General features: G+C 42.3%; 1 protein-coding gene across 1 annotated transcript; it reads right to left on the bottom strand.

Annotated features, from left to right (window-relative positions):
• Positions 1–7,245: 7,245 nt before the first annotated feature.
• c15h3orf80 (chromosome 15 C3orf80 homolog) lies at positions 7,246–7,938 on the bottom strand (the record flags this gene model as incomplete). The annotated part of the gene is made up of 1 exon (XM_080731087.1): positions 7,246–7,938. The coding sequence occupies one exon, from the start codon at positions 7,936–7,938 to the stop codon at positions 7,246–7,248; it is 693 nt and encodes a 230-aa protein (XP_080587213.1).
• Positions 7,939–19,658: the final 11,720 nt, after the last annotated feature.

Below are 19,658 nucleotides of genomic sequence, written 5' to 3'. Positions count from 1 at the left end.
CTGGTGCCGTTCGGTGATCTGTTTGTAGGTTTCTAAATAACATGATAGGGTCTGCTAATTTCAGTTTGAGTTCATGTTCAGGGTTTCCATCGGCACAGTATTTTTAATATATGTTTATTGAGCTCATTGGCCTTTTGGGGTTTTGGGCTTAAAGGAAAACGTCTATCGACCTCAATGGACTCTTGGGGTCTGCTACCAATATGATTACCATTTACAATGTAGGTAATGTAGTTTGTAGGGGGGTCTCACGTGGTCTCAGGTCTAATATGAAAGAATATGATGAAAACATTTTATTTTAAGGAAAATCATGTTGCTGGTCAAATACCTGTAAGGGGTAATAGTAATAACTAGTAAGACGCCTCAGGGCGACAAGCGACCTTGCCCTAAAGGGCAAGGTCGCGCCATCTCTTGGCCATCTGGCCACTAGTGATGTATATCGGACCATTATCCATATATGGAGACCACTGGTAACCATGGAGATCCATGTATTGTATATGGAGATATGCTGTGAGAGCCCAAATAAGGAAAACATGCTTACTCAGTTATTTGTTATATTAAAGTCCTATGATGTCTATGACATCTGACCCTGATCCCTGTCTGTAGAACCAGCCATACAGATATGGGCCGTCTTGGCCATCTGTCTTGGCCATATACTGTTAGTGTGGTATGTGGCCGATGTGGCCTCCATATACTGTATGGGCATTCCCATATGATGTCCTGTAGATATGAGCTTAATATTGATTAGGGAACTCCATATATGGGCATAAAAGGGATTCTGTTAGTGTGACATCACAGTGAAGCCAGAGCGGCAACCCCTTTCTGTTAGAGAGGTTCCCCTGACATCACAGTGATGTCAGAGCGGCAAACCTATAGACCGTAAAAAAGTGTACACATCCTGTGATGTCACAGTGATGTGTCAGGGGAACCACAGTGTCAGGCGGTACCCGTCCGGACAGACGGACGGACATATACGGACAAGCTGTGATGGTTCTGATAGTAAACTACGACCTATGCGTAATAAAAATACAAAACGTTGGTCGACACCATTGAGTGTTGACTTTTGAGTTTTCCTTGAGAAATCCTTATCAGCTATATATTCACCTTTATGCTGCTTCCTCATTGGCTAAAGGTTACTGTATGAAGTAACACCATTGACTTGAAACGGCAACCACAGGCGCAATTTCCCAGAATTGCATCTTTCAAAATAAATTATGCAATAAGTCTATAAGGTAGGGAAAGATAGCCTATACCATGGCCAGACCACTGGGGAATATTGTGGGTGAAAACCCAGTTGAATTTGAGTGTTCCTGCACTGGCCATCCACTGACAATGAAAAGGGCGAGGCCCCACGAATTATAGTAGTAAGATGTTACAACAAACAATGTAAACCATGACATCTAACAACAAATGCTCTCATTTCCATCAACAACTACCCATATACAGTACATTTATACCCAATTGTCCACATGCATCATTGCTCAAACCAACAACTTCCTTACTCACTACATGTACACAACTACGCAGTACAACGTAACTGTCTTTTAGTAATAATAATAATATAATTTTTTTAAATTGTAAGAAACAAAAAAAGTAAAGGGACCCATAAAAATGTGTGATTGGGAAACAGTGCTCTGTAGCACAGCCACTTCTAGTACATATTATATATCAAGGGCCCCAATACCATACCAGTGACTGAAAACAACTGCATGGATGTAGGAGAGGAAATACTATAAATTAGGTTAATCTCTCACCCATATCGCTTGTTATTTCATTTGACAGATTAAACTATGTATTTCTCTTTCCTTTCTTTTTCTTTCTCTCTCTCTCTCTCTCTCTCTCTCTCTCTCTCTCTCTCTCTCTCTCTCTCTTCAAACTCAAAACCTTCTCCTTCCTTCTCAGACCTGTTGTACTGTATGCATGATAAGCTATGATGGTCTGGATAGTGGATACACTCCCCTAGTCAAGAGAACGGATGTACCATCTGCCAGTCAGCTTTTACATGCATGTATATATGCACTTTCTCTGCTAATAACTCTGTGGTATGGTCTAGACAGTACTGTACTATATTTAATGGGATGCATCAAAAGTTCAGTCTGGGATTCTTATTTGGTGATATATTTTACAGTAGGCCTACCGTATATCAATATACATATATTATGTCTATATATATTCCCTCTTTAATTGGAACGTTGTCAATATTTCATGTGAATCTTATTGTTCTGTTGTTAAGTGAACGTTAAAACCTGGCATTAAACTTCCCAGTGCATTTTGTGTGTCAAGAATTTGAGCCTGAAAATCGCCAGAAAACACAAAACTGCACATTTCAAAGATTTCGGTTTATATATACTGTATATATCTATATATCTATATATATATATATATATATATATATATATATATATATATATAAACTTGCCACAAAAAGTTCGGAAATCTAACTTTGGTCGATTATATCTCCCCTTTAATAAACCCAAATGGTATTGTGTTTTATATCATTTTCATTGTTGATTTGTCACCTTTACAACGAGGTACAGCTTGTAAGCATCGGGCATTCGAGGCATGAGCTACACAGCCAAACGTGTAAATTTGCCAACAGTCTGTCCATTATATCCTCCCTTTAATTGTGCCAAATGGTATTGTGTTTGATATCATTGTTATCGTTGATTCGTCACCTTTACAATGAGGTACAGTTCGTAAGGATCTGGCATTCATGGAATGAGAAACACAGCCAAACGTGTGGGTAGCGCTCCTCCAAAAATTGTCAAAATGGCCTGGCAGGCCTGCAATACTGTTCTTTTGGTGTTCACCTTTGTTACTTGGGGCATTGAATGATTGCACTCTCTCACAGTAATAAGGAAAAGAAAAAACAACACATATTGGCAATTTTTACACTTTATTAATGTTAAGCTCAGTGTCAGGGAAGCCCAAAACGAGAGTAAATGCCAGCAGAACAGTATATTGCAAGCCATTTTGGCAAAATTCTGGTCGGTGCTACCCACACGTTTGGCTGTGTAGCTCATGCCTCGAATGCCCGATGCTTACAAGCTGTAACTCGTAAAGGTGACAAATCAACGATAAAAATGATATAAAACACAATACCATTTGGGTTTATTAAAGGGGAGATATAATCGACCAAAGTTAGATTTCCGAACTTTTTGTGGCAAGTTTATATATATATATATCTCAGATTTTCAGTTTACGTTTTTCACTTTATATATTATACATAAAATAATGATTAAGTTCTCTTTTACGGAGCAGGACCAGTAATGGCATTATTCATTAGGAATGGAAAGAAGAAAGAGATTTTAGACACAATGAGGATGTATCTGAAATGAATCGTGTATAGCCATCCTTTATACCAGCCAGTCTTGTTTTACCCCATCTTATCATTTGGAGAATTGTTTCCAATTCATTTATATTTTTAGTTCTGGCTCTATCTATACTATAATTTTGCGAATGTCTGAGTGAGTGAGTGAGTGTCTGTCTGTCTGTCACAGCGTTTCTCCTCGGTGGCTGGAGCAATTGATCTGAAATCGCATCACCATCAGCATATGAACACACCTGACATAACTGTGAAGCCCGTTTGTCACTTTCACAAATCGTATGCTGTATATTAGCATTTTTATGGTGTATCTATATCTATTTAGCCTACAGTACCTTTTGTGACCACACATGTTAAGGGAGGGGCGCTGTTGTTCAGGCCATGCACAATCACACACACACACACACACACACACACACACACACACACACACACACACACACACGGACGGGGGGGGGGGGGGGGGGTGTGTGTGTGCAGGCGGGCAGGCGGGCGGGCGGGCGGGGGGGGGGGGGGGGGGTGTGTGTGTGCAGGCGGGCAGGCGGGCGGGCGGGCGGGGGGGGGTGGGGGGTTCTGGCCCTGTTACAGATGTTGTCCAAAAATCATGCAGATCGGTACACAGTATCTCTGTAGCCGTTACATGGAACGGGTATTTCTTACATTGATGCTCCTACATATTAGCATGCAAGCACCAGTTAAAGTTACTTTCCATCCCTCATATACTGTGTGCACAGTGCACATCCCATAACCCACACACTGCACATCATTTCGGAGCTCATATCTTTGAACGGGTAAGGGCTAGTTTGATTTATTTTAGATTGTATGCTTTTATATTGTATTCTATATATTAAAGATTCAGCTGCTCAGAAGATACAGTAGATTGATCGAAACACGCACGCACGCACACAACCACACACACACACACACACACACACACACACACACACACACACACACACACACACACACACACACACACACACACACACACACACACACACACACACACACACACACACACACTAGCTAGTTCATTATTTAATGCTCAAACAAGGCAACTGTCATTAAAACAGTGTGTGTGTGTGTGTGTGTGTGTGTGTGTGTGTGTGTGTGTGTGTGTGTGTGTGTGTGTGTGTGTGTGTGTGTGTGTGTCTGTCTGTCTGTCTGTCTGTCTGTCTGTCTGTCTGTCTGTCTGTCTGTCTGTCTGTCTGTCTGTCTGTCTGTCTGTCTGTCTGTCTGTCTGTCTCTGTACAGTGTTAAAGTGTGCATTTGAGGAAAACGCATTGCGCTTTGTCATAGCCAGATCTCCTACCGGGGACTGTGGGAAGCTCAGAATATCCAAGTCTTACACCATCTGATTAAAGTTTAATGTTGGGAACTCTAGAAGACTGGTTAAACCCAAGGTCCCTAAGCCCACTATTACGGGATGTCCTGGGTGAATTACAATAGCTGTGGAGGAGAGCGAGAGAGACATCCAACATTAACACAGCTTGTGACTTGGACAGCATTTATACAAAAGCAAGTATGTGGTACATTTCATTGTCACCGTAAAAAGGGAAAAAAAGAACACACTCCCAATAGAGGTGCTGGCTGGGATAAGGTACCATTTAAATAGTGAAGAACGTGAATAGCTGCACACATTTCTGCTTGATAATTTATTCACCAGCACTTCAGCAGCCAGGCCTTCATCAGGGCATGATGAAAGGGTATGACATTTCATTGTCATTACACTCCACCTCATCTATCCATCTGTGGTCTTGTAAGCATGGATTTAATGCTTTTTAAGTGCAAACTCCACCCACCCATAAATTTCCCTTCTCCCAAGGAAAGCCATGAGTGTTCTATATAGCTCGGCCATCATGGCTTAACAGTATTGCATTACACAAGCCACTTCTTGTACACAGATTTCTCTCATTTACATTGATCAAGATGGGTTGTCCAGTAAGGTTGCACAGTTTCATGGAACATTGCAGTGTCTTATAATAACACTCACTTAATAACGAAATAGTTGAAGACAATACCCTACTCTTTACCTCAGGTGAATGAGGATAGTTGGATATGCTGCCTGGTAATCCAATACCATAACAAGTCTGTGTCACTTACTCTAATGGCTAATAACCACTTTGAAGCTCTTAAGGTAAATCAGTTTAGGTCAACTGATGAGGTGGACTGGGGGGTGAGAGCCATGGATGGGAGTATCAGTGATTTCTTTTGTTCAAACAATATTGATTATAGAAGAAACGGAGAGTAAAGGTTATTAAAGCAGGGCAGGATATCTTATAACTATTTTTATAACAGTTTTGCACCTTTTCCCATTTAGAATTGTGTAAATAACTGAGACTATTCTGGTGGATGGATTTTCTCTAAATGGACTTGTCAGTTGGTGAGAGATCCAACTATATTAATTGATTCTACAGCATCTGAATTGGAGGATGACTGTTTACAATTAATGCCAACATAATGTAATGCCTAATTCCACGTTTTCAAATGTTATATTATGAGACCTTTAATTTAAACACTTAGTTTACAGTAACAAGAGCCACTATAGGCCACAGTTTTGTGAAGTGCTGCGACTGCGATTCTGTGTCTAAATATTGCTACCGATCTCCTGTCTTGGCCATCTAGCCATTAGTCATTAGAAATGGACAGTGAGAGAGGCCATTAAAGTTCAATCATTAACAATATTAAGGCAATAGATCACTGGGTGTAGTTGACTGTCATTCTTTTTCCTCTGTCGGCATACGGTACTTCCAGTCTATCCACATACAAAAAGTCATCATTATCCACTAAAGGCCTGACCTGTCTGTGTTTCATGTCATACGGTCTGTGGCTGTCCTACTAATGCTGCTGAGGCAAAATTTGGTCTGACGTGCTTTCATCATCAAAATGTACCTTCCTTCTATTGGCAGCTCACACTGCATCACTGTGCCAGCTGAAGCCTCATCTCTGTCCGAATCCACAACCTAAAATAAAGTGATATAGGGCCTAGGCCCTACGATATAGCCTATTTGTGGCCTGATGCTTAAAAGCCCTGTGTCTGGGACTTTCAGAGCACTTTGACAGTGTTACATTGTTGCTGCTGCCTCAGGATTTTCACACTCAAGGCTGTTTAAACATGCTAATCTTCCAGCTATCAGGAAGAGCCTGGTGTGTGTGTGTGTGTGTGTGTGTGTGTGTGTGTGTGTGTGTGTGTGTGTGTGTGTGTGTGTGTGTGTGTGTGTGTGTGTGTGTGTGTGTGCGCCTGAATGGGTCATTTTTGGAAATTTGGCAAATGTACTTTCCCATTTCATAAAATGTGAGTTTATTTACAGATACCACAACACACAGCGTATTAAAAAAAAGTTTCCATGCATTTCTCTTGAATATATTAGGCCTATTAGTATTCTCAGAAAATAAATGTGTCCTATTTTCCCCAAGTGGATGCAAATCTGATATCCACCAGCTAAGAATTGTGGATCTCTCAAGCACATTAGACAATAACGTGTCTTCAGATTTAAGATCAAGCTCAGGAAAGACAAAGGGAGAGAAGAGAAACTGCCTCATGGTGCCACTGAAATGTTAAGCACTGAAGTGAAGCCCAGTGCAAGCCTGCCTAATGCGATTGTACGGCTGCCAAATTAGCTGTCTCTGACACAAAAAGGCCAATATCAGCTGCCTTCTCCTACTTTATCTCCTTTACTCCGTCCAAACGGGCATTTGCATACAAAAGGCGTGTCGTCATTCCCATGAAACACACATTTTCTCAGTTATTTCCTTTATTCCAAAGATTCAGCATTAGCCTAATTGCACTTGAGTTTATATAGTCTGCAAGATAATTGTCTTGCGAATATATTAAGAATATAGCCTATAGCCAGGCCAGACTATGGTCTCTGCTGCCGCTATAATAGCCCAGTAGGCGACTCCAAAACTGCAGCTATTTCCCATCAGACAGAGTTCCGAGTTCCCCGGCTACTGTGTTGGTGCCCTGACACCTCCAAGGCAGCCTGTGACTGTCTTTGTTCGCCGGGTATCTGTTCTGCTGCAGCTGCCCTCCCTCTGAGTCTATCGGGTCCCGTGACTCCCGTCCTTTCATTGTCACACAGCAAGTTATCATCCGAGCGGTCTCGGTGCATCTCCTGCATGCTCTCTTCATACGTGGGCAAATATTTCACCTCGTCGTAGGAGGGCAAGAGGATCGGAGATCCGAAGTCCCCCAGACTGTAGGACTCGGGATATCTCTCCAGCAGAGAGTCCTGGGACGCGGTCGCGTGCCCGCGGAAGAGCGACGGCTCCTGATCGGGGCGCTCGTGGCTCATGCTGGGGTGTCGGCGGGGCCGCGGGCAGATGATCCGCTGGATGAAGTAACCCATGGCGAAGAGCAGCAGGAGGATCAGGATCCCCGACAGCTTGCGCGTCACCCAGCCCACGTTGTCGAAGAAGATGTGGATGGGCAGCTTGCAGCAGCGCACCGGGGAGCTGACGCTGCCGTTGCCGCTGAAGACGGGCGGGCAGCACTGCTGGCCCTCGCCGCACTGGACCTCGCCGCAGCTCCGCAAGACTGCGTGACAAGCAGAGACGAGACACGCCGACAGAAAGGTGCACGCTGTCCTGCCGTGGCCCGGCAGACAGGACATCATTCTGTTTCAATAGGGCAATTGTATTTTTTAATATCGGACCGTCCAATAGGAGGATGGTCCCGCTAAGAGTGCGCGCGTCCTCTGCTCGGTGTATTGTATTGTTGTTGTAGCCTAATAATAAAGTAGGCTACTTCCAAGTGTTAACAGGTTCCTCTCTCTCTCCAGCTGTGCGCCAAAGCTCTCTCCTCATCCGTTCTCCTGTAGCCACTGCAGAGCGGCGCGGGATAGCAGGTGCCCCCCCACGAGGCTTTTTCAATGAAGGATTGGTGATATATGAGCTATCCGGAGCTTGGCTTCAGGCAGATATGATGGTAGCCTAATCATGAATCTTGGTTAATATTACGGGAAGAGAAATATTAGGCTATGTCCCCGTAGAGTAGGCCCAGAGTGCCCGCTTCCCGAGTAGCCCGCAATGCTACTCGTCATTGTTTGACATTGAGGAGTCTTCTGTCCTGAAGCAGGTGACTTCAGAGCTCCGTGCTACCCACATAAGTAGTCACTGTCTCACCACTCAGTAAAAGGTGCCATGCAGTGCCACATTCTGCCAACAGACCAGCATGCGCTCATAAAAAATGTATGCTTCCAATCTGAACGGCCCCATTAGAACTAGAAGAGTGCCTGGATTCACCATAGCCTACCGCATACATCACACTGGAGTCAGGACCACACCTGCTGCATGCAATGTCCAGGAACAAACAGTTAAATGACAGGCTTCTTGATTGAAGTTGTTTACCTTTGAACTCATGAGTCCTACACTCAGTCAACTTGTTATAGCCTATTGCAATGAACCAATTGCTGCATTAGTCATCAATATTTCTAAATTGTAACTTCCTTGATTGTAACATAAGGATGTAGGCCTACATTCTATTATGATAAGAATAATGCATATACTGCACAGTAAAATCATCAATTTTAACTGAACTCTGCAGAGTCTAATCCAAAGTCTTTTTTCCATAGGCCTATATATTAAACATCACACTGTCTTTGAAATAAGCTTAGCTCAATATTGTTTTAGCAATCTTTTGGTCAATGACCTTCAGACATTAATAAAATCTGTAAAAATGAAACCAAATGGACCTGTAAGACACTCCCAGTGTTACATTAACATGATGATTTCACTGTGTGTAGATTGTACTGCATAAAGAACATGATGACAGTGTAGAGCTCAGACTGCAGACCAAAGGGAGTTTTGAGGATCTCCCCAGGTTAAAGGGGGGATTCCCTCTTAGCCTAGTGGTAGATGTTTGGTTTCTCATACATGCAGAGAGATTTGGGTTTGAATCTCGGGTGTTACCCTGATGCCGGGGAGTCAAACAGGGATGAATGTATAGGCCTATAGCAGAGGAGCTCAGACTGAAGGGTCTTCCCATCATGTGTTACACTGGTAGCTTCTAAATGGTACTACTACTGCAATACCTACATTTTTAGTTTATTATTGCTATTAGTCCTTGCCTGGGGGGCTGTGCACATTATATGAGGGATTGAATGAAGGAGTCTCAGAAGTAATGTTGGAGAAGCCAGACGAGAAGACGACAGCAGCCCCATGGCCTAACAAGAAATCTTGTGAAATAAAATGTCAACCAATCATCAAGGACAATGATACACGAAAGAAGAAGAAGTGAGGTCAGTCACTCATCTGCAAATTTGGGCACTGTTTGAGCATGTGGCTGTTACCATGACTGCGAAGCACAGTAGCCTATACAGGCGGCAGTAGTGATGTAATTTATCTCCAAATTTGACATTCGGTAAATTAATAGTTAGATTTTTACTCTTGTGTAGACACACTCATATCTAACAATAAAAATCTTGAATCTAAAAACTGTTGTTGAGTCTTGTAAAATGTAAAGGATTCTCTATGAACTGGGAACATTTCCCCCTTTATGTAACTCTTTGTCACTTACAGTCAGTCTGTATTTGTTCCTCTCCTTAGCTCCTAATGCACAATGTGCCAAATTCAATTACTGGAGCATTATGACATGAAATTCACTGGAAGAGGAGCATCATGCTGCCTAATTTATGCAGCATCATATTTCGGCCTGTAATCTACGTCTATTAGGGAAACGTGATAGCAGGGTGCACTGCTTTAACCAGATAAACAAACATACAATCAATAGCCCCGGCCAGTGGTTCTCAAAGTGGGGCCCGGGGCCCCACAGAGTCCAGAGGAGTCTGTTTTGCCCACTTTCAACCCGACATCCATATTTTGGGCTTGTTTCAAAAACAAAAATAGTCAATCTACAAGCTTACAACGTGTTGCATTGCAACATATTGTGAGCCTATGTTAATCTGCTATTTTTTCTGCATGACTGACATACTTGATTACAAAAAAGCCTGTGAACTGTTGTCAGAGTGTACAGTATTTGATTCAAACTTACAGCAATTCACCCATTTTTAACCTTATCCTCTTATAATTGGTCCTCACCAATGCTCATTTCTGTCCACTCACTCTGCGTCTCATAATTGGTGGACTGGACAGTTCAGAAACCTGCCGGTCGATGGGGATTCCAAACTAATAGAAACTACAGCCCTTCTCTTCCTGGAAAGTATAGGATGCTGAAATAGAAGCCATTATCCTTGTAATAATGAACATAAAAGTTTGTGTGTGTGTGTGTGTGTGGGTGTGTGTGTCTGTCTGTCTGTCTGTCTGTCTGTCTGTCTGTCTGTCTGTCTGTCTGTCTGTCTGTCTGTCTGTCAGTGTGTGTGTGTGTCTGTCTGTCTGTCAGTGTGCGTGCGTACGCGTGCGTGCATGCTTTAATACTTAATTTAAGCAAATTTCAGATTAGAGTATATTCAGATTAATTTTTTGCTTCCGTCATTGCCAGTGTTCACAGTGTTTCAACAGCTTATTAATGTTTGATATTCCTCCTTTTTCTTTTTTCTCTCTTCTGTTTATCATCGAGCCTACAAGTCTGTATCATTGTACCACATCCTGGCTCCCTGTTCCCTTAATTCCCTGAAAGCCACCACAAAGTGCTGGCCATGGTAAGCAAGATTGATGGAATATACTCTCTTCATTTCTCTGTGTCCATCTATCTTTTTCTCCCCAACATCTAAAAGGATCTTTCTGCAAACACATCACACTAATTGGAGATCCACCATATCCCCTTAGGAATCAGAGAAAGGGACAAGTGTTCAGGATGATGAACACCCCCCCCCCTCTCACACACACACACACACACACACACACACACACACACACACACACCACCCTCCTCATTATGCCCATAGTAGCATATCTTTTTAAAGTGAGTTTCCTGGAATCTATAATAGAGATAGATAATGAGATGTGGGATTCTTTGGACGCAGACAGGGAAGGACAGACTGAAACAGGGACACAGAGAGACAGAGCAACAGCTTTGATTCAGTGAATCAAAGAGATATGATGACAGGGAGAACCAGGGGTGTCACACCAAGGGCCCCCATGAATGTTCCTCATAGGGGGAGGGGATTTAACCCATTTAGACTGGGAACGTATTATTTTGTGCTTTAACTATTGAAAAATAGTAGATCTACAAGCTCACAGCGTGGCACTGAGTGCCGCGCTGCGAGCTTGTAGATCTGCTATTTTCGAAAAATTTTGACAATATTTGAATATTTCAAATCCTTCCAAGGCTTCTCTTTTTATGTTTCTATGTGCTCAAACTTTTTCATGTGAAGGACCCCCAAAATGATACGTATTTGGCCACGGATGCCCATCTCAAAATATTTTGTTCCAGGGACCCCCCAGAAGCAAAATTTGAGTTACAAATGTTCGCTTAAAAAATACATATTATATGATTTGCACACATTTTCCCAACTTTTCAAAAAAGTGCAGCGCTGTGAGCCTGTATATCTGCTATTTTTCAATAGCTAAAGTATACAATAATTAAGGCCCCTCCACCTTTGGCCCTGGTAACTCAGTCCCACTTTCCCCCACCCCTTGTGACGCCCCTGGGGGGAACTAAAGCTGAACCTTAACCTTAACAGCGTCAGCATGACTAGAGCTGTTGACACCAGTGGCGTAAAGTAAAGTAGATTTACTTAAGTACTGTACTTAGGTACAATTGTAAGGTATTTGTACTCTACTTGAGTATTTCCAATTTCCAATACTTTTACTTCTACTTCACTACATCTCGGATCCATATATTGTACTTTTACTCCACTACATTTATTTGAGCACTTTAGTTACTTTGCAGATTTTGATTATTATTACAAAACACACATTAACCACTTCAACCCAATATACATTTCGGCCATTTGAACATAGCCGATCTACAATCTCGCAATGCGTCAAAATGTAACGCATTGTGAGCTTGTAGATCTGCTATTCTGCTAGGGAAATGGGACCTCATGCACAATGAGTACTTTCTACTTTTGGTACTTTAAGTACATTTTGATACCAATACTTTTACTCAAGTACATTTTTAATGCAGGACTTCTACTTGTATCCGAGTGTATCTATATTGCAGTATTGATACTTTTACTTGAGTGAAACATGTGAGTGCTTTTTCCACCACTGGTTAACACTATAGCCACAGAAAGAAGAATGTGCTCCCACTGCATTAGCTTAAATTAATGAATACACAAAGTTGTAGCCTCCTGCCCGGCTAACAATTACAGAAATAACACCTAATGTATTACCACAATAAATGCACTGTTCTGTATGTTTCCATTAATGTCACACAAGGGCCTCTTGAATGGCAGCGTTCATATTCTTGTCAGAGATGTTGATGTACAGACCGCCCACTGTTCAATGTCACGGTTATCTCGTCTGCATTAATTATGACACAAAGACTGCCCTGTCAGGCCCTGGACTTTGTTAATGGAGTCACTAAGGGCTCTGATTCTCTCTTTGTTTGCACCATAGCAGAAGTCATAACCTCGGGGGCAACTTATCTGGCACCAACTTCACCTTCACTATAAATACAAACTGTATTGATTTGAGGAAACATACAAATATTATCCCCAAACCGATCTTGCATGAAGTTGATGTACTGACATAATTGAGTGTGTGTGAGGGATTTGTTGCGTGCATAGCTCATATTCAGTATACATGACGCATCATTCTTTTATGTGACATGTGTGCGTGTGTGTTGTGTGTGCGTGCGTTGTGTATTTAAGTGTCTCTGCCGTATTAAGTCCAGAATTGCAGGATGTGTGTGTGTGTGTGTGTGTGTGTGTGTGTGTGTGTGTGTGTGTGTGTGTGTGCGCGTGTGTGTGTGTGTGTGTGTGTGTGTGTGTGTGTGTGTGTGTGTGTGTGTGGGTGTCATCCTGTGGATTCCCATCAGTTTGGACTAATAAAAAGCAGGACCTGTAGTCAGTGGGTAGATTGTGTGAATCCAGAAAGTCCCATACCACAGCTATTTCACACCCACATACTTCCCCTAATCTTATCGCTCTACTGGTTCAGACGACTTCTAAGTGCATGCGAGTGTATGAAGGGAGAGGGGGGGGGGTCTGTGTACACTTTTATGTACAAGTGCATGAGTGCATTTGTGTTGTTTTTTGAAAAAAAGAAAAGAGAGAAAAAAAGAATGAAAACTAATGGGGTGTGGGGGTTGCATGTGACATAAGTCACAAGATGGACTCAGAACGTAGCGTGAACATATCTGCTTTAATCTGCTGATCCACAGAACTCCCTCGGACGACTGTTTATAGACGTGTACATTAGTAGATGTTTTTGAAAGAGAATGAGTGAGCCTGTTACCTTTATGTGGCGTGTTCTCTCAGCGTTGTGTGTTTCTTGGCTTGGAGATGAATCGTAATCCTGACTTCCTTTGAGGAGAAAGGCTAAAACCCTCTCAGTCAGAGAAGCCAACATTTTCCTTTGAGAAGAGAGAAAGACCAAAATAAAACAAATCTTTTTTTTTTTTTAATCTAAAATGAGTCCCACACAGCACCCACAAGTCACAACATAATCTGATGAGTTTGGATATTTTGTGCTGACCGTGAGTATTTTGTTAAGTATGTTGAATAAGCGAGTGTAACTATGATGAGGTTGCCATTAATTGCTGATACACAGTTCAACAACTTTTGACCAACTGACATTGGGCATTAACACCTCAGGTCATTGCCAGGGTAACCATTTGAATAACCCTATCTCCCATTCCCTCCTATGTAATGGTATATATATATTTTTTTACGTTACAATATTTTCTATTTAACATAACAGGGTTATGGTATCTCTTGAATGTAGTTAAATAATGGTGGGATAACTTGCAACAAAAGTGCATCCCCATCTTCCTTCCATTTGTTTTGTCTTTTCCATGTCTTTTTCCTATCACCTCACTCTATTTCAAAGCCACAGATGTGTGTGTGTGTGTGTGTGTGTGTGTGTGTGCGCGCGCGCGCGCGCGTGTGCGCGCGCGCGTGGGTGAGTGTGTGTCTGTGTGCGACACACACACACACACACACACACACACACACACACACACACCAAGGTGGAGCGTATACTCCCCCACAGACAGATTCGTGGTAGAATGAGTTAGTAGTATTCCTCAGTGGGGGGTGGAGGGGGGCAGGCTGGAAATTTTCCCGAAACCACGAGGTCACACTCCTTCACCCCTATGAGATAACCAGTCTACCAACGCCAAGCGACAGATGACTCAGATCCTGACAGACACACACACACACACACTCGCACAAACACGCACGCACGCACACCGCATAGACACCTGGAGGTTAAATATAGGAGAGTTTTCCCATTCCCATGTGCTTTGAGACTGTAGGCGAAGGGCAGGGGGATTTTTTGACCCCCTGCCTCCTCCGCACTACTGCTCTGACTCACTCATGGAAGTGGGGGGGTCTGGGCCTCTGAAGGGGACTTAGACTGCGGCCCTCATCCGTGTCCCTCCCACCAAACGCCCACATCTTGTCCCAAGACTCGTAGCACTGTGGCCTCTGCGAATATGTGGAGAGAATGCTCCCCGAGGGCTCAGAAACACAAAGTCAACAACAGCGAGACAACAAGGCGGGTGGATCTCAGGCTGAAACCTTACAACAGAAGCAATATGGAGGGAGATGTTACGGATAGAATGGCTCCTTCGAAACGTGCTACGGCAGGGGTCTTCAACAGGGGGTCCGGGACCCCTAGGGGGTCCTCAGAGTTACTACAGGGGGTCCTCCAAAACATTGAGTGATAGAAAGTTTTTTTCTCCTTCCTTTATATTAACCACTTGAACCCTAGTGTCCATATTCTGAGAACCTTAGCCAAAAATAGCAGATCTGCAAGCTCACAACGGCTCGCGCTGCGTGGCTTGTGAGCTTGGAGATCGGCTATTTTCGGGGAAAAAGAGCAGACTAAGTACAGAGTGAAAGGTCAAGTTTATTCAGTATGGACGGTTCAAGTGGTTAAATATCCGAAAACACAAATTGACATGAATCCAAAATACACTGACGATTGTGCTGTCAAACAATTAATCTATATGGAATCTATGAAAAGGTTGTGGGGGTCCCTGCTTCATCTCTCTCTCAACAAAGGGGTCCGTGGCCTGAAAACGTTGAATACCCCTGTGCTACGGAATGGCAAGCAGAAAAGCAGTTTGTGTGAGAGACGGATCGAAGGGTATCCATGAACGTTGAAAAAGAGAGGAAGAAGGGAGGCAACCCATGGATGGACTCGAATCTCAGATCTCCGGGGACTCACCCCTCCTCCCTTTGTCTCTTGCTTAAATCATGGCCTCCATCTCTCTCTCCCTTCCATCCATTTTTATGGATTGGCGCCTCTGTGGTCGGAAGAGGAGCGTTGGCTCGGTCCAGATGCCTCGTAAGTTCATCTGTGTAGGTGTCAGATCCGCACACAAACAACCCCAGGGACACACATATAACCCTATGTATGCAACAAGTAACCACCATAAACACCGAGTTGACATATGAAACATAACTTCAAGCACGTCTTGGGACCAACCCGCCCTGGGAGGCTCGTTTTAAGAACCCCATGCATGCGTGTAAAAAACTGTAAACCCACAGTGATAAACTGAAAGACTCACAAATGGGGCAAATTAAAAAACAAAATGCCTGTGTTCACTCTATTGCACTTCACATGGACATTATTCAACAGGAGAGTGCACGGCTCCATTTCACATATTTTTTATTGCCTATATTTTCTTTTAGACCATTTAGTAATGTGTATGTACTAATATTGTTTTAGGTGTAGTTGAGTGTCCCATATACTGAGTGTTACCATTACCTTTAACAGTTAGTTTATTTTCCCAAGAAAAACACACACAAACACAAAATGACAGAAATAAAGAAAAGCCTATGTGTGTGGACAAAGTAAGCCCAAGAGGCCTATGAAAACATCTCACCCCACAAGAAAAGAAATAAGAGAACTTCATAGAAACCACACTGACATCAAAAGAGGAGAAGCATACAAAACAAAATGTATTATTAATAACAGGACAAATTTTAAGAGGACATCTTGTAGTACAAGCATTTCACTGACACCAAGCGTAGCTACCGTGTGCGTGCGTGTGTGTGTGTGCGTGCGTGCGTGTGTGTGTGTGAGTGTGTGTGTGTGTGTGTGTGTGTGTGTGTGTGTGTGTGTGTGTGTGTGTGTGTAGACGTGTGTATAGACGTGTGTGCGTCAGACATGAAAAAGATATCTTGAACTTGAGCTTAAAGTAGGTAAATAATATCCAAGTAGCACTATTGCTATTGATAATAATGATATCTAAGTTCAGTCTCAAGACGTCACCATTGGAGTCCTAGACCTAGTCTAAGAAACTACCTGTATATTCTGCAAAGTTAGTTCACAGTGTTGATCTTGCTAGCAGTGATGGACAGTGACAGAATAAATTTACTCGAGTACTGTACTTAAATACGGATTTTGAGTATCTGTATTTGATCCAGGCAAATTGAAAAACATCTCATGATGGGTAAAATCAAAGTGCTCTCTCAAGACATTCGTAACCTCTATTTTGGCCAGCCGTATTTAGATATACTTGTATTAGGCTACATTATTTGGTATTCTGTATTATTTGTTGTATTCTGTGTTTCTGAGGTGGAGAGGTGGAGAATTGGGGGTGCTGATTGACAAATGGACTGACGGCTGGCTGTAGAGAATTGGTTTCCTCCATGGATTGGCAAGCTCTCACCATGACTATAAGCTCACCCATGAACTGACTTTTGTGAAGGACTGACAGTTTTGGCAGTGGAGATTCAATTCCTCCGTCTGTCAACCAAACCGAAACTTTGAATTATAGCTTTGTTATTTTGACAGTCATGTTCTGTGGATTTGTATTGTCAACTGTTAAGATTTCTGTAATTAGTTCGACTTTTGTTTGTAATAAATGTATATTCCATTTTAAATTCAATAATGTCATTGTCCATGTTATGTTACATCCCCTAACCCTAGACTGGGGTTATAACAACCTGAAAGTGTGTAACTGTGCATTATATTGTTTTCTCTTCTGCCTCCAAGTCTTTTTAGAGCTATTTCTGAAAAAGTCTTTCAGCGCGGTCCTTGGCTAAATGGCATATATATTCACATGTTTCACAATACGTCTGTAACCAGTTCCATTTTGATGCTGAGCAACAATCAAGACAAGTTACGAATGAATGTGTGGAGAAAGCTCTTACCTGCTTTTACTCATCATGATGAGATATTTCTTGCGTGAAAGCTTGGTAAAAGAAAATGAACAAAATGAATAACAAATCATACCCCATCAATTTTCACTAAACCAGCTGATGTTGATTTGCAAATAGAACTACAGTACTTGCAAATTCATTGACTTTTGTACTTTTACTTGTGTAACATTTTGACTGAGCTACTTTTACTTGTAGTTGTGTAAATTTGACCATCAGTACTGGTGTAGCCTGTCCTACTGTACACTTTTGGCATTCAGTATGCTTCATTTCAAATAGAAATATTGTACTATTGACTCTTGGGACCCAAACTATGAATTAACCACGGAAGCCTCATTTCAAATTGTCAAGCTCACAATGCGTCACAGTGATGTGAGCTTGCAGAACTGCTATTTTCACTATTTTAGATTTTTTCCTTTTGGGGGAATTGTTCTTGATGTCAATACAGCAATTCAATGATATCAACAAGAAACATGCAGTACTTCCACTCACCAACAAGTGCAACAACTCACCTCTTTGTGTGGCATGCTTTTACACTATCTATAGAAAGTTCATCCTATTGATTGCTAAGTAAAAGATTTTAGAGACCTGCTAAGTATTAGACCCATGCATTATACATAATGCCATTGTACGGAATTGAATGAGGTTGCTTCTAAATTCTTCCATGGCAGGAGGACCCTCTCCCATTATCTGTGCTCAATCTGCTCATGGAAGAGTAATGCTCAATTTTGACTCTGTGTCGCTGAACTTCAAGCCCATAACTCATTGCAGAGCCACGTATTGTGAGCTTGTAGATCAGCTATTTCCGGTGTATGACAAAGTATACATTAGGCTTTCAGGTGTCGCTCTTTCTTTGTCCCTACTTCCTTCTATCTGCCCTTCTTTATGCTGGTCTACACCAGTCCAGGCTCCTTTGTCACATGGATCTTTCCAGTGATAACTCAGCCTGGATGGCAAAATGGCCCTTTCAATTTGAAAGGATATGGCATTCCTCATCTCTAGAGTAAGAGGACACCTTTTGTGCCTGTGTGCGTGTGTACGATTGTGAATGTATGTGTGTGTGTGTGTTTCATAAAGAGGTTTGAGCAAAGATGTGTGTGCGAGTTTGTGTTTCCTGTATGAGTATGTAATTTTGTATGTGTGTGTGTGTGTGTGTGTGTGTGTGTGTGTGTGTGTGTGTGTGTGTGTGTGTGTGTGTGTGTGTGTGTGTGTGTGTGTGTGTGTGAAAGAGAGATGAGAGAGAGAGAGAGAGAGAGAGAGAGAGAGAGAGAGAGAGAGAGAGAGATGGATAATGAGTCTGTACAATGAGGGCTCGTATTAACCCTCCAGGGTAGATGACATCACCATTTCCAAACAGGTCGGTCCATCTAAAAAAGATCCCCCCCTCCCGTATTACTGAGCCCTAACCCAAGCCAAGATCATACTAGTGACTGGTTAGTGTCTAGAGAAAGAGCTTTGAAAATAACTTTCTAATAAGATCTATATTGTTTTGCTACCTTTTGATGATTATGATCTAGTCAGATTAATCCATATTGTCTGCACAGATTCCACAATGATCTGTCTCCTCCCATCCTTCCTCCCCCCCTCTTCTTCTTCTCTCTCATTTCCTCTCCTCTCGTCTTCTCCTCTTCTCCTCTCGTCCTGACCTATCCTGTCCAATGTCCTCCTCTTTCTTCTCCTCTCTCTCCAGGGGCGTCACAGGGGGGGGGGGGGAGTTGGACTGAGTTACTAGGGCCCAAGGTGGAGGGGCCTTAATTATTCTATACTTTAGCTATTGAAAAATATATTTTAGAAAAGTCATGAAAATGTGGTCAAATCTTTCAATATATGTATTTTTTTAAGCGAACATTTGTAACTAGGTTTTGCTTCTGGGGGATCCCTGGAACGAAATATTTTGAGATTGGGTTCTGTGGCCAAATACATATCATTTTGGGGGTCCTTCACATGAAAATGTTTGATCACCACTGACATAGAAAAATATGTGATAGTAAAATATGTTATTGTTGTTTAACATGGTATAGATACCATTTTCAGTGTCAATGTCATGATGTTTTGAACAACTAACTAACGCAGGAGAATGACCACTGAGAGATGCCAATCAGGTCATTATGTACAGGACACAGGATAACAAAACGCTAAACATACTATCTGCCCTT

The sequence above is a fragment of the Nannobrachium achirus genome (assembly GCF_963921795.1).
Source record: "Nannobrachium achirus genome assembly, chromosome: 8".
In the NCBI taxonomy this organism is placed as follows: Eukaryota; Metazoa; Chordata; class Actinopteri; order Myctophiformes; family Myctophidae; genus Nannobrachium; species Nannobrachium achirus.
This window is presented reverse-complemented; position numbering and strand designations above follow the sequence as displayed.